The sequence below is a fragment of the Schistosoma haematobium genome, chromosome 2 (assembly GCF_000699445.3).
Source record: "Schistosoma haematobium chromosome 2, whole genome shotgun sequence".
NCBI lineage: Eukaryota > Metazoa > Platyhelminthes > Trematoda > Strigeidida > Schistosomatidae > Schistosoma > Schistosoma haematobium.
In genome coordinates, this window is record NC_067197.1 from 39454343 (window position 1) to 39479920 (window position 25578).

Here is a 25578-nt window from a genome sequence, read left to right on the forward strand (position 1 = left end):
AAATATGGATAGCTATTAGCAGTGGAATCTAGGACACACGTTTTGTCGTATTTGGGATTCGTCAGCAAGTGGCTATCAGGACTCAGTAGCTAAGTGGATAACGCGATGACGTTTGAAGCGAAGGGTACTGGATTCGACTTCCAGAGTGAACATCAACGCTGGGATGCAGGTACATCCAGCTGACGAGTACCAAATAGGACGAAACGCGTGTTCTGGATTCCACTGCTATCCATGTTTGCTTAGAATGCTTGTGAATTAAAGTAATATTGAGGCACTTCTCACAGGATGCACATTATCCAACAAGAGACTGATCAATTTCAGTTCAAAATAACAATGAAAGGATACAATTAAATAATACCAAGTGAATCTAGTACTGGATTGCCTAGCAGTCCTCACACATGGAATTCTAGAAAGAAGCTGTAACCAATGTAGCTAAACCATGTTGGATATAAAAGAGTTATTTATCAATGGTATTAGAAGATAGTTGAGTATTACACTCTCAGTTAATTGGAGTTATAAATGAGAACATTTGGTTATCAACTCATTGTTCTAAAGTGTGATAGTCAGAAAGTTCGAAATTTGAACCTATCGAGTGCCAAATAGCACGAAACCCGGGTCCAGGGTTTCCTGTCGACTACCTCCAACCATCATCTAAACCAAGTTATTTTATGATACAAACTCTGTAACTGTGTAACACTGTTAGGATACATTTTACTAATATTCATTTCACTAAAACTCCGAAAAATCCTTTCCTTGTATAATAAACATTTACTTTTATAGCGAATCTCAATTATTTGTATCTCACTGGCAAACATGTTACAACATAAATAATTAAGAGCAGCCTACACACACACACACACACGATGAATGTCCTAAAACTGTATTATTTCACATTTAGAACATGAAAAATTTAAACTTGATTCACTAAGATCCAATAAGACTTCATAAATTGTCTTGAAAGCTTCTGGTTAAATTTATGCTTTCTTGTATAGAAAAACTAGAATATCAAGGAAATAACAGAAATATTTACATAATTTGAATATTCTATTAAAATTTAGTGAAATTCTATGGAAAGTTCTATTATATATGTGAAGCTTAATTGGATATCGAGGAATGAAACTGTTATTTCCTTGTAGTGTCGGTTACTATGTTAAGCTCACATAATTTATTCTAATTTTTGGACAGGCCAATTTATCCATTCTTCTTGAGTCACGTTTTGACTTTGTTAATTATTCACTTATCGACTCTGATTGTTTTTATATGAGCGTATGTATGTACACTTCTAATCCTATTCATCACATATCTGTAGCTTATTTTTGTGTGACTAAATATTAATTAACGTTTGGTTAAAGGGAGTTGGCTCACACTCCCTCCAATGCTCGTCATTTCGCTTTGCTCATTTGTCTTCGCTTCGTCCCTCTAATTGTCTGTGCAGATCAATGAGTGTACAAAATATACGTATTCAAAAATTTCATTATCGTATTTGACTGATTTAATTCCGTTATTCACCAGTTAAGTTGATAATTATATATGAGAATAGCCAGCATGTATATTTTGACAATAATCATTCATACGATATAACTGGAGTCAGATCTCAGGCCACAAAATCTCCAGCTTATAAGATTATCTTGAAATACGATTGCCAATTTAGATACGCTAACCTTTATGACCAAACTAGTGACACACACACCCGAACGAGCAGCCTAGAGTTCCGATTGTTTTTTTTCTCCTAGCCCTTCCTGTTGAGCTCAGAACGTCAATCTCAGTCTCCGCGATACCCATCATATATTTCAAGTCTACTGGATTCATACACAAATAAACTAGACCACATTACACCATAGAATCGAAAATAACATTTGTAAAAGATCAAGGCAAAAGTGGCTATGATTGTGAGGGACTGTTACTAATACATCGGGAATATCTCAAGAATAATAAATCGTATGATAATAGTCAATAGGTCAAATAAAAGCCTATTATGAAAGGAATATGACTATACATAGAATATGGTCACTTAATAGTCATACAATAAGAATATAACGTATAATATTAGTCCATATGTAGTTTCTAACGGTCACTATTGTCAAAAGTTTCGTTGATAGACACTATCCGATTGTAATTGTAACTTGTGACTAGACAGCAATATCGTTGCGATTTCCATAGAATAAATATATGCCTGAAGAGAATGATCAATAGTATTATCTTATGTTGATTAAAAATATATTTATCAGCTTTTCTTAATAACTAAATCAAGTATGAATAAATCAAAAGAAACATCTTCATTTTTGACAAAGTAATACAATCAACTGTTACCAATTCTTCATGAAGTAACAATCATCATCTCACAGTCTGTTATTGTGATAAACTTCATTTACACAATTTCATTTCTTTGTTAATCAATTGATCTTCGTTATTCAGTAGATATTTTCAAGCAAATCAAGTTATACTTCATAGTGTACACTTCTTTTTTCAAAAAATCTTACTTAAGATGTAAGCAATTAGTTGATAATCAGATTTAGGGATTTAGTGTATCATGATCATGTAACCTGAATGTATTTAAAATATTTTTTCAGATACAAACGTAGAATTTAACTATATTGTATTTTGATCTCTTATTGGATTTTACACAGTCACTTAACCAGATGAATAAACTCAAGCTTAATACATTTCTCTCCAATAACCACATATGGAGAAGTATCAAGTTTGTAGGAACATTAGAGTTAGATTAGCTGCTTATTTATCAAGACAAGATGCTATGTGTACATTTTAAATGAAAATTCATCAAAGATTGTGAATTTGAATTAGCGCCAAAACCAAGCTTCGTTAGGCCAGGTAAAAAATAGTCCGTAGTAATTAAAGGAAGTGAAAGCTTGAGATTCAAGGCACTTGTGATTTATTTGTTCGAGTGCATTTAGGCATTTATCTATTTATTTCCAGGTATAAAGTTATCTTGTTACTGTTCTTTAATAAGTAGTTTGATTACATCTGAATTTTGAATTAATTACTTTCTTACTTACGCCTGTTACTCCCAATGGAACATAGGCCGCAGACCAGCATTCTACAACCCATTCTGTCCTCATCCTTCCTTTCTAGTTCTAGACAATTGTTGTTCATTCTTCTCATGTCTATCTCCATTTCTAAGGTGTAATGTGTTCTTTGGTCTTCCTCTTCTCATTTGGCCCTGAGAATGCCAAGGGAGGACTTGCCTTGTGACGCAGTTCGATGAAAATTCTAAATTTGGTGTTGGCTGACAGAAACCATCGAATTTGTACAAGTGAATTCTACTTTCCAATAATCATTTCCAAACATTAATCTATTACTCAAAAATGTTGTTACATTTCACTTATCACTCTCCACAATACAACACACTTCATCATTATGTGGTAGTTGATCCAGATCAATATTCTGATCATTTGAGATCGTTACAGCAAACATCAATATTGTAACTTGTCATATTTCAATATTATCTTGATGTGCTGATGCCGTGTAATTCATATCAATTCCGATTGCATATTCTAATATCAGAGACACTACCTAGATCATCAAGTGTTTGCTGACTTATGTCTTTTGTCGAAATACATATGTTCTCTCGTTAACTCCCATCTCCTCTCTACTCACAACCCTGAAATACTAATCCATGAAATGTTCTTGTAACTGGTGTCCACTAACTAATTACACAAAAGAAACATTCACACTCAGAGAATCTCCCTTCAAAATTACATAATTAACACTGATGTAAAAAAGAACACGTAACAAAGTATGTTTGGTGATATAAAAACAAAACGCACATACACACACACACAAACGCACGCACACAATTTTGTACAATTTTCAACGCATAACTACTTCGCAACTATTAGAAATTAATAAATTAAACCAATAAAAAAATGGGCTACGTATTTCTGACATTTACAATTAAATACACACTATAAACAAACAAATATTGTATTTTATTTTAAACAAATTCACATGGGATATGATGAATTCATATTGAATTATTGAAACGGTATACATAAATATAATAAATATGAGAATGAATAAATTTTATTGACTAATAAATATTTGAAATAAAAGAATAATTAATTAGTCTATAGATCATGACGACGAGAAAGTAAATAGAAAGTAATTCGGGAACTCACACACACACACACACACACACACATAGACACACGACTAACTGGGAAATATTCAACAACAGAATGCATTCATGATACATTCAAGATATACATATGTATAAATGGAGTCCTTTCAATAGTTTGTCTATTTTCTCTAGTTGTTTACATTGTGAATTATTGGTCTTTCAATATTAATTAATGACTATTATTTGAGTGTTGAATTTTGTTTTGTTTTTTTGGTCTGAAAATGAAAAAGAAATTACAATTTTGGTCATTGTGACAGTTGCTCGGTGCGTATGTGTGTTTAGATGATATAACAGTTATAATGGAGTTGAGAACAGTTTGTACTACAGTTGAATAGACTGTTGTGCGTGAAACAAGATAAATGAAATACTCCGAAATATTATTGTGTCCAGAATGATGTTGATAGAATAGAATAGTGTTGTGACAATATATCGCATTAATTATGCTATGACTGGTGGTTTACTGTTTTAACTAGATCACCAGTTGTTACGACTGGTCGTCGCTGATTGTTATTTCGGAGTCGCTCATTACTTGTACTTCTAAAACGAGGAAACACTGCAATTCACACAACGCAAAGTGTGAACACCAAGACTGAAGATTTATTAACCTCAAAACGTGACGATGACCCTAGTTGAAAATACACTCAAATTTATGTATTTATTATTCACCCATTTTGTTAAGGATTAAACCCCATAATTATATCACATTCTGTATGTCATGATATGCATAGTCCATGTTAATTTAATACAGGAATATCATATGTTATACCGAATAAAATATCATACTGGAGAACAGAAACAAAACCTACACTGAATAATCATCTTATATAATTAAAAGTGGAAGTAATTGTTGAACAACAACCATAATGAATAACTGAATGTAATTTAACCTTTTCATCTCGTTTTAACACATCTCTTTCGTTTTTAATGAAATACGTAAGAATAAGTTTTCTATGGATAGTCTATTTGAAAAAAAGTGTTATTCTTTTCCTACTTGCTTGGATCTTGGCTGACTATGTGGTTGTGTTCCAACTTATGTGGTCGTATTGGTGCTTGTGGGTAGACACAGTGGTTGAAAGATCATTTTGTGACCCTTGGACATTCTAGTTTTGCAACTTCTTCGCATACACTTGTTATGTCAACTGATTTATCATGTTATTGAAGAGGGATTTTATGTAACATACATGGGGTGTGGGAGCACCCAACATGTTTTGCAACGACATCTGAAATGTGATCAGAATGTGACTCATTTGAAAAAATTTTCTCACACTGACTGGACATGAATGGGTTGTAAGAATAATAACATTTTTCGTGGGTCCTACAGAACTATAATTAGATTTGAACCTATTGAGAATTTGTGCTTCATATTGACTAAGGTTTTTACTATAAACGAATGAACCTTGAGAACATGCAACATTTATTATGATTTCATCAGAATTCGAATCATTTAAAATATTTTTCTCAAATTCACTAAAGACTTCATTAGAAACCAATAAATTATTAAGATAGTCAGCATCTGATATGACAGCATTAAAAATTTGATCAGAAATCGGTTCATTCGAAACACCTGTGTCACAATGATTTTGAATTTCACTTGGGGTGACTGGATAATTAGAATGAGAGGAATCTGATGAAAGAGTACTTGAACATTGCCCAGAGTCAACAGTACTAAAGAATTCGTTGACCTCTATATCAATCATAAAACTATTTCTTATTGCATCACATGTATCAGTTATCTCGTTAAATATGTCTATAATTTTGGATCCTGATTGTGGTGTATGCTTCTATGCTGATATATACATAAGTAATAAGCAGCCGCAATCGTAAATGAAAGGCCTGGTAGCAGAAGACTGTAATAAAAAGAACAGAAAGAAATTTGAAAGCATTCAAAATCATAACAGAATTAGAAGAATAATGGACTAGGTAAGGAAACTCAAAGAAAATGTAGAAATGATGTTTTTGATTTGTGACTTTCAGATTTTACTGAGCAACTGTTCAAGTTTGCACAAAACAAATTAGTCTTAGTTCATTTCATGATAATTAATTAGCACTTCGCGGACGCTCAAAATATTCAACGCATCTCTTCTTCTTCAATCAAATCAGAAGAGGTTTGGGGGATTCTATATAAGTTATAAAAGTTTGTGGGTTCTCAAACGTTTTCAGCGTTTATTTGTGGTTGCAATAACCTTTTTTAAACAATCGGTGGTTTTGTTAAATCAGTCAGTACAAAACGTATTCAGTTCTCCTTATGTATAAGTCAATATTAAATGTTCTCTGAAATATTAACTTCCCGATGTCACGGTTTAAGATCTATCACTGACATTCATTATATCACTGATACAAAGCGTTCTGTGAGTTCAAAATCATGTTTCTTGTTCTGTGGTGTATTTTCAGTGCAAATGCGTTTTGATTACCGTACAAAATTCTCTGGTTCGTTATCAAGCTCTAGTTTGATTAATAGTCAGGTTTTTAGTGAAGGTCTGTAATAACTGTTTGCAACATATGATTGAATGTTTCATCGAATAAATATTAAAATGTAACAAAATCACTCAGATATTTGTCTAATTTGATTGGCGTATATTTGTTGAACATAAATGTTCGACAAATCTACACTAGTTTGCACTTACATTGTTTACAGTCTATTTCGGGGAATACTCCCCACCCATAAAACTCAAAGTTTGTCTATTCAATTCGTGAATCAATAACTCAAATAACTGCATTACAGTATATTTTGCTCAGATAAACTATGTTGATAATAGTTAACTAATAGTACATTCAATGTTTTAAGACTTCTTGTCGATCGCTTTTAAAGGTCAACAAATAATATCAACGTATTTCTGTTAGACACATGAAACATACTGAATGTCCCTATCAATTAACAAGAAGGACATTTTAACAGTTAAATAACAATCAATATCTTTTTAAACAAAATATCCCTCTTATCAATCGGCAAACCAGTGAATAATCACTAGTTAAAGGGATTCGACTTAGTGGTATCTTAGTGTACATAGTAATATCAACAGACTGATATAGTGGTGCATTACCACAACACTCCTCGCATAAGATAAACAAACACTTTGACTTAATCGACGATCATTAATAATTACAATTAATGAGGTATATTGTCACAACACTATTCTATTCTATCAACATCATTCTGGACACAATAATATTTCGGAGTATTTCATTTATCTTGTTTCACGCACAACAGTCTATTCAACTGTAGTACAAACTGTTCTCAACTCCATTATAACTGTTATATCATCTAAACACACATACGCACCGAGCAACTGTCACAATGACCAAAATTGTAATTTCTTTTTCATTTTCAGACCAAAAAAACAAAACAAAATTCAACACTCAAATAATAGTCATTAATTAATATTGAAAGACCAATAATTCACAATGTAAACAACTAGAGAAAATAGACAAACTATTGAAAGGACTCCATTTATACATATGTATATCTTGAATGTATCATGAATGCATTCTGTTGTTGAATATTTCCCAGTTAGTCGTGTGTCTATGTGTGTGTGTGTGTGCGTGTGAGTTCCCGAATTACTTTCTATTTACTTTCTCGTCGTCATGATCTATAGACTAATTAATTATTCTTTTATTTCGAATATTTATTAGTCAATAAAATTTATTCATTCTCATATTTATTATATTTATGTATACCGTTTCAATAATTCAATATGAATTCATCATATCCCATGTGAATTTGTTTAAAATAAAATACAATATTTGTTTGTTTATAGTGTGTATTTAATTGTAAATGTCAGAAATACGTAGCCCATTTTTTATTGGTTTAATTTATTAATTTCTAATAGTTGCGAAGTAGTTATGCGTTGAAAATTGTACAAAATTGTGTGCGTGCGTTTGTGTGTGTGTGTATGTGCGTTTTGTTTTTATATCACCAAACATACTTTGTTACGTGTTCTTTTTTACATCAGTGTTAATTATGTAATTTTGAAGGGAGATTCTCTGAGTGTGAATGTTTCTTTTGTGTAATTAGTTAGTGGACACCAGTTACAAGAACATTTCATGGATTAGTATTTCAGGGTTGTGAGTAGAGAGGAGATGGGAGTTAACGAGAGAACATATGTATTTCGACAAAAGACATAAGTCAGCAAACACTTGATGATCTAGGTAGTGTCTCTGATATTAGAATATGCAATCGGAATTGATATGAATTACACGGCATCAGCACATCAAGATAATATTGAAATATGACAAGTTACAATATTGATGTTTGCTGTAACGATCTCAAATGATCAGAATATTGATCTGGATCAACTACCACATAATGATGAAGTGTGTTGTATTGTGGAGAGTGATAAGTGAAATGTAACAACATTTTTGAGTAATAGATTAATGTTTGGAAATGATTATTGGAAAGTAGAATTCACTTGTACAAATTCGATGGTTTCTTACCGCATAAATCATTGTCAGTTGTGATTTTTGAGATTGACAATCGAGTGGTGAGCATATTTCAGTATGCTTGTTGGTTTTCATTACTATTGAGTTTGAATAATCTCAAGTTTCTTATTACAGTTACGTTTTATGAAAATGTAAGAGGATCGGGAGATTTCACTATTTTAGAAAACGAGATCATTGGTTACGAAGAAGTATATTATTGTTGAGAGATACAGAGATACATTTCAGTCAATTTCTTTTGATCTTTAATTTTGTGAACTTGTTCATTTTAAACGAAAGATAAATGATTTGAACTCATTTGAAATCGGAAATACACGACAACACTGAATTATAATGGTATATAGTGTTATGTAGATTTCTTTGTTTCACGCTGTTTTGCAGTGCCTATATTTTAAATGTTAGTTGTTGTGTTTAACAGATCATTAATCTGGGAACATGGACCACTGAATACTCTGATAAGTGTTGGTAAAATGACCTATTGAATATGAAACCTGAACTTATTATGAACGAACTTTGGTGGTGTCGTCAGTGAGCATTGTGGATGTGTTATATACTAGATCGAAATATTCGATCAGCTCTGTTTGCAATCTAGTTTATTTTCCAAAACTGTACAAATCGAAGAAGCTCTTTTGACACATTGTTTCTCAGTGGAAATCTGTCATATTGGGAGTTTCAAGGATGGATACTACGTGAGTTATCGAATAAGCACTGATGCTATTCATACAGATGCTGGTGAACTGTGGACCATGATAGAGGAATCGTAAATGTTTCAATAAATAGAATTTGAATCCAGACTTTGTTTTGTTTCTGTGATGAGTGTTTTTCTAAGTCATTAAAAGAAGTATTGAAACAAACGTTTGATTTTCGTGTATGTTTTGGTGGGAAGGTACTAGTCTTTGTTTTAAAAGTTGTATAACTCAGTGAATTCACGTAAATTTATGATGTGTCTAGCTTGTAGTGTCGGTTATTATATTAAGCCCATACACGTTATTCTAGGCCATTCTATTCATTCTACTTGAGTCACATTCTTACCTTGTTAATTATTCGCTTATCAATCTTGACTGTCTTTATATGAGCGCGTAGGTGTGTGTACATTTCTTATCCCATTACTCATCACATATCTGTAACTTACTTTTGTGTAACTATAAATATTGATTAACGCTTGATTAAATGGGAATTGGCTTACCCACCATCTCCACTGTGCGTCGTTTCTCCTCTCTCTAATCCATTCACTTTATATACTAAATATATGTATTCACAAGTCCATTCTCATTATTTGACTTATTTAATTCCTCTATTGACTGACGCGATTTAAGTCGATGACTATAAACGAGAATAGGCGACATATATATTTCAACAACAATCATCATTACGATATTCTTGGAGTCAGATCCATGGGCCACTAAAAGCTGTCCCATGCTAACCTTTAGATACGTTGTGTTGGATAGCATTCTGAATGATTCCTGTCACTAACTTCCAGTTGTCAACATCTATTGGCCTATACCATTCTCGTGACCATGGGGCGTGGTAAAGATGCTTCATTGTGGTAGCGTTTCCCGCTCTATTGTAGCTGAGGTATGGAACATTCTCGTACCACTCTAGTATTTCGTTTACGAGCACGGTGTGCATGACTGTATAATGCTCACAAAGGAGGAGATTTGGGTATGGGTCAGCACTTTATTCGGAAATCGCGAGACTGATATCCCTTCCAACAATTAGATCAACAATTAACATAGATACATGATATATCCAGACAATGTGGGAGACTGGGTGGGCTACGTAAGTGAGGAGATATAACCTGGTGATGTTCAGAATAAGTGAAACCCATTGGATCCAAGCTGGACAGAAAATAATAGCCTCGAAAGAGGTGCTATCGAACCCTGACCATGAAGAAGAAAATGCTTCGAATTCACAAGTTGTTACATTGATGGTGTCCGAAGAAGCACGAAAAGCACGTATAGGATGGGAGTCTCACTGACGTAGAATCATAAAAGGATTCTTCGAAAAAAAGGGGACTACAATGAATGCTATCCATTGTTGTGCGCCTACCAATGGTAGCAACGAAGACGATAAAGATCAGTTTCATGAGGCTGCAGTTGATTGTAAAGACGAGCTCAGGAAAGGACCTGACCATATTGAGGGAAAACCGAAACGCTAAAGTCGTAATGTACAACATCGAGTATGATGATATTCTGGGACGACATGGAGTGGGAGAAAAGAACGACAATGCTAGGAGATTTGCAAATTCATGTGCTTTCAAAGAAATAGTTATAAGTGCCACCATATTCGCTCACGAACACATATACAAAGTTACATTGGTTTCACCGGATAGCACTACAGAACCCAATATCATGAGGAATCCAAAAATTTATTATCTGATACAACCTAAAACTACATGTCGGTTATATGCTGAATAGACACTGGTAGATTACAAGACTGGTTAGTGGACAGTATTCTGGAGTTTAAAGCAATACAAACTTGGGTCAAGTTCAACGTTATGACGATAAAACACGAATTCTGTGTTCCATTTTTAGCAGATATCGAAATGATTATAGAAGTTCCCCTGAAGCTAGTCGTTGTTGTCCAACCTGTGTCTAATGTGTTTCACTGATTTCAAATACCTCCAGGTTGTATCTCTTCATTTCTGCAGCAATTTGGATGACTCTCCCAGTCTCCCACATTGTACAAGCATTCTATTTTTTAAAATGTATTTTACCTCAATATATTTCGTAAGCAAATAATTTTAAAATAATTTCAACAATTACACAACTGTCTACACATTCAATGCATCTTGAAAACTCTTACATAGAACTAATAAACATCAAAGCAAAATTTTTAGATGGACGATAAATGCACATTTAATTTTAATTTCTTTAAAAAAACAACTTGTATTTACATCGAAATGTTGAGAGAGATCAACTTCATGCACTAATTAATAATAGCACAATTAAATAAATCAAAAAAATATAGTTGATTATAAAAACAAAATAAAACTTTAAAGAGAATCTCATTACTACTGACGATGATAATAACAGTAGTCACTGAATTTGTACACACACAAAAAAAAAATAAGTAACAGCATTAATTACATTTGACTTTCTTTGTTATTCTGTGATGATTTAATTGGTGGATCCCATTTCAATCGATTGATATCCAATACAAAAGAGTTTTTATGCATCAATTTACGATTTTTCCGTTGTTCTTTACCATCTGTAGGAAAGGCTTTCATAGAATGTTCATCATTTAATTGATTCAAATATTGTTGTATAGTATCACGATGTAGGCATATCTGATGACCATGTTGCCAGTTATTAATAATTGGATGATATTGTAATGTCCAAATAATATCATCAATGGCAATACATGTTTTTGTACTAAAATGCAAAATGAACATATGAAATAAGGACTGATAGAAAATGTTTACATAAAGAAAGTTTGTGATATTAATGGTATTACTTTGTGGATTGTATTTTAACATAGACTGGTTTCATTTAAGGTAATAATTCATTGAAAACTAGAGAGTATTGGCTAGCTGTTTCATGAGAAGGATTCACAATAATATAAAACAAATTCACTCGTCAAAGACTTGAATATAAATCACAATCTAAGTGTGAGAGCTAATGATACTAACCGTTTAACTAAACCAAAATAGGTGTAGTGGGATTGGATCAGAAAGTGATTATCAATAAAAACTAGGTGTTATTCAATGAACAGCTGTCTCGTCTTAGTATGGAGGCAATCGTTGGTGGAAAATTTGGGTGTGCACACTCCAGAACATAGCCTACAAAAAGGTGTGTAGAAATCTAACTAACTACACTTGGAAGCTGGAATGACTAGATTGTGACGCGATGATCTAAAGATTATCTCTCCGCCGCCAAATCTAGGTAAGATCCCTGATCGAATACCACTGCTGAAGAGTATGAGACTAGCATGGAACAGCTCCTAAGTGTTTTCTTATATTCTCTCAACTGTTTATCAAATGAAACCGGTTTATATTGTGCGAACAATCTGAAGAGTTTAATTACTTAGTATTTATTTCTACCTCATAACACGTGAACAGAGAATGTTATTTAGTTTGTAGGTATAATGACACAAATTTGAATCCCATAAGGAGCACTATATCTCTCAAGATTCCACGTAATTCAAGCTGACAAGTGCCAACTGGTACGAAACTTAGATCCTTGGTTTCCCATTAACTAACTCTATCAAAACACATAGTAAGCTTAGTGGAACAAGAGAGAACAGAAACTCCACAATTGCATGCTCAGATCAGAATATTTCGGTTGGTCTATTTTCGTCAGTGTTGGTGGATAGGGTAAATCAAGAATATGGAAGATTTTTCTGTGAATACTATGCGAAACCCATATTTTTATTACTGAACGTCCTGTGGTTTTGGTTGTTCGGAATACTACTCCCTTGTTTGCTTCTGATTTGAATCAAGTGAATGTAATGGACAAAAATTACTATCTATTTATTTAGGCAAAATACAACTACTTTTAAACATTTATAAGCTTACCTTAATTCATTCATTGTACAATTAGGATTTTCTAATAGAAAATTCAATATCACCTTTTCCCAATAACTACGATAACTTAAACGACCTAAATCGGAGAGAGGTTTCTCTGGTGTACCAACAATTTGTTCAATTTTAGCTAATTCATAACCTGAACAAAGAAAATAACAAAAACAATAGCAAAACAAATAGATGTGATTAAATTAAGTGAATGAAATTGTGTACAACTTAACCGCTACCTTAACGTAGTGATCAGCCTTGCTGAACGTGATGACTTACCTGAGCTATATTGGCTGGAACACATGCTTCTTTAGGTCCTACCATGCCAGACAGGTCAGTTGGAGGAGGATGGTAGTAAAAGCAGCAACTTAAAATTTGAGAGTGAAGTCATATTGTATACTGTAGAGCGGTGTGACAACAGTAAGGTGTTTTTCTCGGATAATCAGCATCTGCAGCAAAGTGAAAAACGCCCTCATACCTCTAGGAGCACCCGAGAACATCATGTTCATGACCGAATTCCTACAACCAATTCTGCTCGTATATCTTTATCCTCACGTGTCACCAATGCTAATGATTTGAGTTCACGAAATATTATTTTTGGTATCCGGAAACCACACTCTAAACTGCATTGAATGGTCAAACCTTGTATCACATAGGACAACAGGCTTCTTAAGCTAAGAAGCTAAATTCTCGCACCATCAATGTGCTTTGTCTCCGAAACACACATACAGGATCCAAGTATTGTCAATTACTTGACCCCACCTTGCCAATCTAAAGAACTGGCACGATTTACATTTATATATCTGGAGTCCTCACTGTTCATTCCCGTGACCTCGTCGGTATATGTACGGCATTAAGTTTGGAAGCACAACAGGCTTTCCTAGAATGTATGCTAAAAGACAGTCGTTTTTGTGCTGTCCAACTAAACTGGACAGTAAGCACTCAAAAAGATAGGGACACGTGCCGTTGTCTTTTCATTTTCTCTGCCTACGATCACACAGATTCGGATGAAGTAAGAGATGAATTTTATAAGAAGCTATCCAGCCTCCTTCAAAAAGCAAAACAGTGATGTAATTGAATGTAACTGAATGTGAATATTGTGGGTTGAAAATTTCAATATTGTATAGTTCTGACAAAAAATATTTTGCAGAAACCATTTATAAATTGTTAACAATGTCTGCATATTATCGAATCAGACGACTTTAAACAATGGAAGGATGATAAATATAGTTTCAATTACTCATTACCCACTTATTATCATAAGTATTTCCTGTCTAAAAGTATCACTATAAAAAATATATTTGTATCAAGGATATATATACAGAGAGAGATGCATGGATACAAACAACCAAATACATAGACAAGGTACGAACTAGTACAAATATCTATCGGTCTAAATCGTCACAAGTTGCGCCGGTACATAGACAGAAAAACGACAAGAAAAGCTGAAGAACGAAAAATATTATTTAAGCTAACAAAACAAAATAAGTGAATTTAGGCTGCATCTAGACATAATTCATTCAAAATTACACACACCGAATGTTTTCATAAACGAAGTCATTTAATTATGCTAAAAAAGAAGCATAACAATCGCAATGTATAAATATGAGAGAAACTCACTGAGACTAATTAAGAAATGACCATATCCACGACGTTGAAATGGTGGTAAAGTTAAGATACATGCAAGATTATAATTATCAGCAGATACTTTTTCCTGAAAAAAAATGGGAAAAGAAGATATTTTAGAAAGGAAAGACGATGTAGGATTTGCTTAATATTTCAACATACAGAGCAGAAATTGGTTGATTGATATGTAACATAGCTGATTTTTTTTGTCCCAGAGAATGCTCTTAAGACATGACATATAAATATTATATTATCAACTCATTTGCCAGATACAGACTCATGAACTTGGTTTTAAGTTGCATTTCAAGTGTGAGGGACAGTGATCGTACTCAAACGATCAAATAGAAATAAGTAGAGGGTCCTTCAAGTATGCATCTTAGTGGATAAACATTGAACGCATTAACTACTGGGTCACCGTGCCAAACATAACTACTAAAATAGACAACATTGATGACTTTCAAATACTTGAATTTCATTACTTAATTTTAATGAAATCACAAAACAAATAAACAATTAAAATTAAAATGTACATTCGTCATAAATTAAACAAATAGTGTGATAGAAATCGGCTGCTAAGTATGTAGCACACATCAGATGAAGAAATTATATTTGAGCTAATCTCAGCAATTGAAATTTAAATAATTGTAAAGTTTCACCTGAGCAACTGACCTGAACTTCAGTGAAATAATCAAAATCAGAACTACCAGAGAATAAGATTAAAAGCAAGTCTACACTAAACATTTAGCCTGTTATGTTTAAATGTTTATTTTGCGAACAGTATTAACACGAAATTCATAAGGGCTCTATGCATACGTTATCTCAGTAATGTCCTTAAAGTTGTGACAGCTATTTTGACTGACGAGACGGAATTATTAAATAAATTGACCGTTGAAAATCTGAGAAAAAAACATGTTAGTGTAAACAATATAGACTAATAGCACAGTGATTGCGCTATTTGTGATTTTCCTTTGATCATTTTTTTGAAGTTCAGATCAGTTTCTTGGGTGAAACAATGGAATTTCAGTTGATAGGATCGTTTCAAATGTAAGTTCTACACCGAAAATTAAGTTCAGTTAAGCAACACAAGCAAACTGAACTAAGTGAATCACGTGTGGAATTATACTGAAAGGTTACCCTTGGAGCCGAAGTTGAATAGTATGTCAATGCAAAAGCAATCATAGAATAAAGTGTGTATAGCTAACCTACAAAGGCCTTCAGAATGACCTTCAAAAGACTCAATATATTTTTTCTACAAAAAAAGTCCATAAGATAACAAAAATATGGTTGCAGTTCTTAGATTGACGATTTTTCTGAATCAATACACAATTAACTGATCCAGCTACAATCTTTGTCTTTCTACTGATCAATGTATAATACATTATTTTAATCATAATTTCTTACAATCTACTTCTTTACTTTTTAAGAAAAACTCCATTTTCATGTTTCATTTTATACTTCTGAAGACACTTGTGTCACCGAAAACTGATACATAAAATAATGGAGAAGTATAGGACAAATCTATTGCAGTAGTTCCTGGCATTTACAAATCTTGAACAGCATAAAATACATATAGTCTTCAAATATTGTGATCACAAAACACATTCAGACGATTAAGTAAAGACTCATTTATAAACATGTTCAGATTTAGTTATTCTGGTGATATGATGCGATCACTACTCACTGTTATCAGATTGTTAATACCTCACTTTGAACAAACCATAACTGTTACCTTGATGTGGTGGTCGAGGTTGCCCACCGTGATAAGTTCATCGAGCTATATTGATTATAACAATTTTTTCTTCATATCCTACCATCCCGAGATGGTTGACTGGAGGGCGATAAGACCGAAAGAAACGAAACTTACGGTCCAAGGGTGAAACGGTAGTGCTGATTGTACAAGGATGCGATGCTCGTAAGGTATTTCCATCAGACAACCAGTTTCTGCAGTAATGCTGCCTTCCCAAAGAGGAAGAAGAGGAGTAGGAATGGTCAACCCTAAAAATAGCGTACCACATCCTCCTCTATGGATTACATGAATACAGGCAGTGTGTGAAATATGATTATAGTCCCAGGTCGTCGAAATCACCGCTTGTCCAGTTTCCGTTCCAGATGACTTAAGAATAATCGTTGTACGGCGTGGGCATTCGGTTAGGGACAGCCGGTCGCACTCCTTTGACAGTACTACAGATTCCGTTAATTGAACTACTATTCCTTACTTTTCTCATTGTTTTTAATCATCTTCAGGATTGTTAACATGTCTTCTTACTAATGAAAGTCGCTTAGAACAAGTACAAACCCAGCTACTTAAAATTCGAGCCACAATTCAGTTTTGAAGATCAATGATGCTATATTTGACTGTTGAAACTGAAACCAGTTGAGCAAAGTACTAACCCGTACCTCAATCCACCAAGTCGGCGTACTTCATCATTAATATGTTTTATATTTAAAACGCCAACCGGTGAGTAAGAATTTGATTTCTTACATAATGAGAAATAAGAACGACAAGATGAATACAAATTACCTTGGAAAAATAACCAACAAGATGTACTCCATCATTGTCTATCTCACATAGAACATAGAATATAAATGGTGAGACATTATAATAAAGTGTTTTATGATCTAGAAACAATTTGGCCAACAGACATAGATTTTGACAGTAAAGCTGTAAAGAAAAAAAGATAAAAGTGAAAAAGGATAACGTCATTTCTTTTTTTGAACAGTGAACACAAGACTTATCTATAATGACGATACTACCATTGTGAAATAACATGAAATATAATACAAAGCTAAACTTGTTAGGCATCTACGGCGTTTGCCGAGTTCATGTACAATCAGAAAACAGCGCCTCCTAAAATGGATATATAGTTATTTATAACAGCATACGATTATATATGTGACAGCTAATAGCTGTATCAAAAATATAATGAGAGATAATGTCAAAAGAAAAATGAAGAACATCAAAACATGGAGACTGTTATAATAAAATAAACACTCATCAGATACACTGGAATTGGAAATATTTATTCCTGGTATTAAGAAGGTGTGATTATAATAATAAATAAGTTGAATATAATCAGCTTATATGTATACTTAAGAAAATGATATGATTACAAATATACGTCAAACTACGTGTTCAAAAGTTGCTAAAGATGAAACGTGTTACTAAAAATTAATAAGTAGTACAGCATATTACAAAAAAAGGAAGAGAAATCAGAAAACAAGGACAATGAAAGTGAACTTAGCATACATGTTTGCGCTTTTGTTGTTGCTGAGGTCTCTGAACTAGATGATTTAATTATTGAGAGAGCTCATTGTCATTTTGGACAATATCATCAATCGCTACTTCAAGTCGAAGGCCCTGGTGGTGTTGATCAGAATGACAATGGACGGCAAATCTGTAGTTGCAGTTTTGTACAAAAACCTTCAAGGGCGTATACTAAGGTTTATTGAAACCTTGTCTATACGGAAACTGAAACCCCCTTTAAGTGTTCAAAAACAATTTATTCTAACCCCGAACCTACCCTGGTAATATTGATTTATTATCCAGTGTGATTCTCACATTGTTTTTGTGTACTTTATTACTATCTTTGTTTCCACTTACCTTTTAATTTGTCTAAATGGTCTTTTATTTTTATATAAAATGTCTTAATATGAGACACCGCGTTGATAACATGATTCAATTAACGGTAGGATAATTACATCAATTTTTTCATAGATGGAACTTTATCCAGTTTAGGGATCAAATTCTTGATATGATATCGTCAATGTAATCATTTATAAATCAATGATAAATAGTATTACAGATCACAGCACCAACACTAATGGTTTGGTTGATCCAAGGTGACTAGTTATATCCGAAAAAACTCACAATCACATAGAGATAAGATGGATGATGAAATTGCTAAGAAACTAGTTGACTAAATTAGGTTTTAACACAACTTTCATATAGTTATCTTTACATAGAAAAATTTATTCACTGGTTCAACACGCGACCTTATTAATAATAACTTTTATAGAATCCATTGTTCATCACCAAGAGAGTAATACCGAGGTTCGACATATTTTGAGCACACTCAGCCATAGATCCCGCCTACATATTTATGCTTAGATGGTTACAATTCTTGGGTTAACTAAAGTTTTTAAAACTAATTAATTACTTGATAGAAGCAATAAAACCAACTATCATATTAACATATTTGAAAGAGATACTCTACTCTACAAAGACATAAGAACTGCCACAAACACAATCGATGTGGCATGTTCTGGAGCGTGTCTAAAGCTAACAACAACTGTCGAATTTTCAACAAATACGACTGATAGATAGGTTCAAAACCTGGATGTAAGTTGGTGTGCAAGTTCACATAGGTTTGAAGCGATCTTTGTGTATAGTGAAACGACCAAATCAACAACTCCGAGATTAAGTGTAAATTATGTACGAATTACAAATGGCAGGTACTGCCTTGGCCAATGGAACTTGAGGTACAGTAGCATAAATCGTAACCAATCGAAAACAATAAAACCACTTTCATCAACAATAGCGAAACATAACGTATACCTTTTGTACATTGCCATCTAATTCAAAAACGCATAGATTTCCATGATTGTATATTTCTTTACCAGGAGGTCGTTTTGCTTTACAATCATATTTTATATGGTTTAACCATGTTTCTGAATACTTCATATATTTTAAACAATATTCACATATCCATAACTTTTTCACTTGTCTAAATTCTTCGGGATAAGGTGAAAAATACCATGTGTCAATTTCGTACTTGCCAAATTGTATCTGATCAATAAATTTCACTCGAGTAAACTGACAAGTAAAGTTTAAACACAAAATAATTGAAATGAGAAATAAAAATGTTACACGGACATGATATAAGCTAAAACAGTATAATTGAGCTATCAGCTGACAGGTTCAATCAATATTAACATAATTCGCACTTATACAGACTTCTCTGAGATAGTTGATTTACATGGCGGCTGTGTTTTGCAGCTGTTTCGCAATATAATGCGAACTACTATGAAGTCTACTCACTTATCGGTTGATAGAGATTTTACCTGAAGCACTTGTGTCACAGACGGACAAACGTCCAGGGGGCTTTTAGTTTCCGCGACAAGATCTAGCGATTCAATAACTCACAATAGGGATAAGGATTTTAAGGTGTGTTGTGTAGTCAACATGATAGACTACTCCACTCAAGATAGTCAAACTAAGTATTGATCAAGACCAGTTCTGAAGTAAAATCTTGCATTCAGTGGGAAATAAAAGTATACTTAAGCCTGTTAACTAATTATAATTATCACATATGCAAGAAAGATTCTATTCCAAAAACAAACGAAGTGTGAATACTAAACGTACATTTTCACGGTCAGGTCATAAAGACTTATTCTATTTATTATTTATTCCAATGGTTAAGATCATGAGTCAGTTGAAGCTAGACCATCTGGAAGCACTGGACGGCCGTTCTGTCCTATTGTGGGACTCCCCAACAGTGCGCATCCACGACCTTGCCCCCTGCGAGACTCGAACCCAGGACCTACTGGTTTCGCGCAAGAGCACTTAGCCACTAGACCACTGAGCCGGCATCTAACGGTGTTAATGTCTAACTTCAACTAATCCACGAAATTGAGCGACACATCCGCCATTGTCCCACAATAGGACGAAACGGCTGTCCAGTGCTTCCAGGTTTTCCATGGTGATCTAGCTTCAAATGACTCATGATCTTAACCATTAGAATTACTATAATATCCACAAAACCCATCTGATGTTATTTATTCACTTAAACACATAAACATTGTTACAAGGAGGAACCAAACAGATATGCGCCACATAAATCATTCGATTTGTGTGGACTAGGATACTGCCCGGGTGACCAAACCGAAGCAGGTGGTCTACTTAGGGGGTCACACTCCGAGCCTTTGACCTGAAGGTCTAATCCGCAAGAGGGAGATGCAGTCCCATGGTAGCCGGTGACCAACAATTGGTTCATACGCCACTTGTTTCCATAGGATCCTGGAGCCCATGTGCACCATTGGTGTAGAATCAGGGTTCTCCTACTCTCCTAGGTGAATCCACCATAAGCACTGACCCGGTTAAAGCGCCGGACATTCGCTTTTCGTCCTCTCAATTTTGTAAACAACTCTCCCGTCGGCAGAAGGCGGTGAGTAGAACTTCCCTGGCAGTGGTTGTATGCACGTGGCCACGTGGGAGCATTTAGAGAGGGAGATGACTCTCCCCACTCTTGGCCGTACCAGGGCAGAAAATAGACAAGAACTTTTGAGGTTCGATATTCCGAGCTAATATTTTAGGCCCTATATTAACTAACACAACTCTGTGTTCATCACAAAAGTACTTTCACCATTTTATTTAGACTGGGACGATCAGCGACTGTGGTCATTCTAGATTTCAAGGGATTACTCTACACTTAAAGTCTACCTATTTTGCCGTCTCGACCAGCTATTTGTCAAATACATAGAGAAATGCAGAGTAGACTACTTATAATTAAACTCGTTGATAATGTAAGGAACCCATGGTAATTTGTTTCTAAAGGTCAAGAAGACATCGGAAAAGTTGACTAAGAAAACTTTCAAACACATAATAGTCACCAGTCGCTTACATCGTGAAAACTGATATTTTGTCTAAAGTGCCTAAAAGAACAGTTGAATTGGTTCCAAAATGACATCACCTTGCGGACGATCACATACAGCCTTTTACATGATCATTTGTAAGTTCTATCTGCTCTACATCTGGAAGTATTAGACTAAGTTAACTGAAAAAATGATGAGATAGAGAAAGGATAATTCATTTGGCAGTTGCAAGTTAGTGTACTTGACTTCAAGTCACATCCTAACTGTGAGGGTTAGTGATATTAAGTCAAAACAATTAGAGCGGGATTCGGACCCGCAGCTTTGTGGCTCGAAATTGAACGTCTTAACGACTAACCTACCATTTCATTCTAGAGAGAACTAGTTAGAATAAACCCTATTAGTCTAGAACGTAACAACATTGATTTAATGGATGTTATCATTGTTATTTTCCCAAATGTTACAAATCTATTACTAGGACCATTTTTAGTATAGCTATTCCCGCAAAATAAAACAGTATTTTGTGGTATAAACTCATTGTAAAGAGATAAACTCAATGGAGAAATTGAAGCGCGATTATCAAAGTTATGCGAATTAACTTTTTCAAAAAAACCTTACTTCTTGATATTCAAGCTCCAATTTTTGCGTAGTAGAGTCTAAAGAGTCACTTTCCTGTGAATAAGAAAAAATATATATGATAACAACCAAACCAAAAAGCATGTGACAACAAACACATGAAATGAAGAAAATAACATGGCAAAAGAAAGAAATCACATACACAACAAACATGCAAAACATCTGTGGAGTGAGAATCAGATCATTTCTTTGATCATTCAATCATAATCAACTGACAGCCTAACGCAAATGTGCGTTGGGTGAATTTGATACACTACGTCAGCAAGATAAGAATGAACTAATAACATGAATAAGAAATGGATAAAAATGATGTAACAACTATAATGACAAACACATGATACGAGAAGGAATATGTGAAGGGATAGTAGAACTAAAAACCTAGAGCAGGGCAGAGAGTAAATGCACATGGCATTGTGACTGATCCTGAAGTATATCATCGAACCTCAACTCCTGATTGCGGACCCCATAAAGGTAGTATCTACCGACACCATTCAGGTCAACAGCTATTATTTTCATGGACTGATACCACGTTTTGATTTACCTGTCCCTAGCTTTCTTCCAACCTACTACTAGGTCGGCTAAAAACGACTGTTAGGGTAGTAGACGGTTGAGAATGCGTAACACGAGTTCGAGCCACCTCAGTCAATGAAGATTCACAACCTCACTAACTGATTTGCCATTTTTTCCTTCTACGCTATGGTTAACCCAATTCTTTACTTCGCTGTTATGTAAACTAATAATTTACCACTCACTTGAAGAACTTTGGAAGTTTCTTCCAACTTGCGTTTCTGATTTCTGGTGAATCGGACATCACACCCAGCAGAATCTGTTAACTGGTTAAGAGACGACTCGCATGGAATTTTAAGCTTTGCAGAACAGTCAATTCGTTCAGATGTAACCCATTCATCTAATCTACGGTCGTCTGGATAAATGTAACAATTAAACAAGTAAAACAACATACGATTGCAATAATGAACATAATATTCTTTATTCCCATTACCATCTATACGACCTTCTATTACAGCGGCAGGATCTATGTCAAGAGGAAGTAAGTTTCAAAATACTATGGACGTTACAGTATTGACCAGTAGATCGTAAAACTTTATACACTTCTCCAATTTGTATATCCGGATCAAGTGTTGACACTTTTAAATCAATATCATCAGTCGGATTATGAACCATCCTCTTTTTTACCTAAAACGTTGAAACCCAATAGACTTAGTTACATAAATACTTTCGCCTACAAACAAATATTTCAATTAGAGAAGTAATATGACGGAAGACATGTATTTATGGGTGAGCCATGTTGGTAGATGCAGACTACTTGGTTGGGGTCCGCGTGACAATCGTAACCAATGGTTGGAGACTCTTGGTGACATGGCTCGGAATCGATCACAATGGCGTCGGTGTATACACTCCCTGTCTTCCCTTAAACTAAGAGATTAAAATCACTTCATATCTTTCTTTCTACGAACTAATTCTTTCTTCCTATACTATATCCTTATTGCAATCTTTCTCCTACATATTACCACCTTTGACCTAACCACTCCTATGAATCCGGTTTTCATCTTGCTGTGCTAATGAGGTATGGCAACCTGGACCGATGCACACATGTGCCTGGTCCTACGTTGTAGCTGACTGATTGACTGACTGATTTATGGGTGGAGTAGTAGCTAGGACTGGAACGTTTCAAACCAAAACCAACATAATCCTCCTACAACAAAAGAACAGCATTTCCAACTTTGCATGATCCAAGCACTAAAGTCAGCTAAACATGATTTTTCGAAACAATCTTTGCTCATACATACCAGTATTACTTTACTGGTTTACCTACAAATACATAAATTAATGGTAATGGACAAAATAAACTGAGTTAGTTTCGCGCTGAGAAGTACTTATCATTTTTGTATTAGATGTGAATGACTTAAAGAGTTATTACATGACGATAAACACTATATCGTAAGATATAATCATGCTATTAGACGACAATCACATGTTACATTTAAAACGCGCCGTAAGTTTTTTTGTGTACATATATAAATTATCTAGAATTTGACTGAGTGACAGTAAATGGTTCAAGAAGCTTGTACTTTGTACGGATAGAAGCGGTGTAAAACCCAGTAATTAGTCAATCAGCTACAACGTAGGACCAGACACATATATTCATCGGTCCAAGTTACCAAACTGATCAATTGACATAAATATACAATAAAATACGTAAAAACGTAGCACTTTACGGAATGTATCAACATATGATTAGTACTTTGACTCCCTTATGTTAAACAAAAAAACAGGTATATTATCCAAGTGCGAATTTCTCATAACATGATGATGAACTGTTTCTACATAAGTTGGACTACAGTTAACTACTGAGGAAATATGATCAACTTCCGTCTAAATAACTTTGTACTACGGTTACCACTTACAGCACAAACAGGAAGCGTGCAATTACTTAGGTTTATATATTTGATGAGATTTTGGTTTGACTAGCGTAACGGTACAAGCACACACAAATCAGTGTAGTGAAAAGATTATGAGGAATTTAGAAACTTGGAACTTAAGAAGACGAAGAATGGATGGACCCGTGCAATTGCAAACGTTCTATACTATGTCATTTAAAGTCTCTGATCATTAGCTACGATATTCACGCGGACCTGTTAAAATGGCTTCATTCGATCGGTAATTGGACTGGTGTCACGTTTAGATTTGATTGCGCATGGTTTTCTTCCTACCTAATCATACATCAGACACGGCGAGACCATAATTTATGGACGAACCAATCACGTGTAAAGTGACAGGTCTCGAACTTTGACGCGAAATTCACTCATCCACTTGGATAAATATATTAAATTGTAGCGGATCGCGTCAGGCCAAAAGGTACTTATAAGAAGCCGGGGTAGCGCAAAGACATTAAAAATGAAGAGATGACTCGACAACCCAGTAAGCTTATAGTTCATTCAAATCTACAACGGAAAGCGACAGACAACAATCAAAAAAGAACACAAGCATCAAATTACGACAATCTGCGAATCAAAACAAACAGATAGTTCAACCTACTACAGCATTCATGAATGAAAATTCCGCTCAGCTTTGAATTTTAACGCTAAAATTAGTTCGATTGATCATGACCAAAAAGTATGACCACGTTTACGGAAGAAATAAAATGATGAATAATAGGTTATCATATGCTACGTAACGCAAGTGTCAAAAACCCGCAATGCAAAGCGCGACAAATGAATATCGGTTAAGTAGTAGAAAACAAAATGAAAAGATCTACCGTCACCTGGAAATAACTCAACACGAGTAAATTTGATCGCGTTTCTAAAAGAATAAAAAACCTAAACTATGTGGCGTTCCTTCTGTAGCGGTAAATAAATCCCCAAAAGATATAGCTCTGTAAGTTTTCAACATTGGATGCTTACCACATTAGTTTTAATGGAATCGCCTAGCTGAAGGCGCTCGGTCATGCATCCGCAGCAAATCATGAGTGGGAACGCCGTGCTCAACAACCCCTGCAGTCGATAGCCAGATTAGATCAGACGATCCTCGATATATTGATAGCCTATCAAATATATATTCCAAACTCCTCGCTTCTGTCTTTTGATTTCACTTGGTGGGTACGATTCATATTAGGTGTTACTGG

At 34.4% G+C, this 25578-nt stretch overlaps 1 protein-coding gene across 2 annotated transcripts; it reads right to left on the reverse strand.

Moving 5' to 3' along the window:
• Positions 1-10184: 10184 nt before the first annotated feature.
• Positions 10185-25157, reverse strand: KAT8_1 (K(lysine) acetyltransferase). 2 transcript variants are annotated; one of them, XM_051215168.1, is made up of 10 exons: positions 24993-25157; positions 23012-23129; positions 22897-22968; positions 22688-22857; positions 21918-21971; positions 19267-19524; positions 17233-17373; positions 14706-14799; positions 13089-13236; positions 10185-11946 (listed from the first exon to the last, which is right to left on the reverse strand). In XM_051215168.1, exons 1-10 carry the CDS (start codon positions 25002-25004, stop codon positions 11658-11660), a joined length of 1356 nt encoding a protein of 451 aa, XP_051068358.1. In that variant the 5' UTR covers positions 25005-25157; the 3' UTR covers positions 10185-11657. The 2 variants fall into 2 exon arrangements, with proteins under 2 accessions (XP_051068358.1, XP_051068359.1); XM_051215169.1 differs by having other exon boundaries at positions 11405-11946; positions 22897-23129.
• Between the last annotated feature and the right edge of the window lie 421 nt (positions 25158-25578).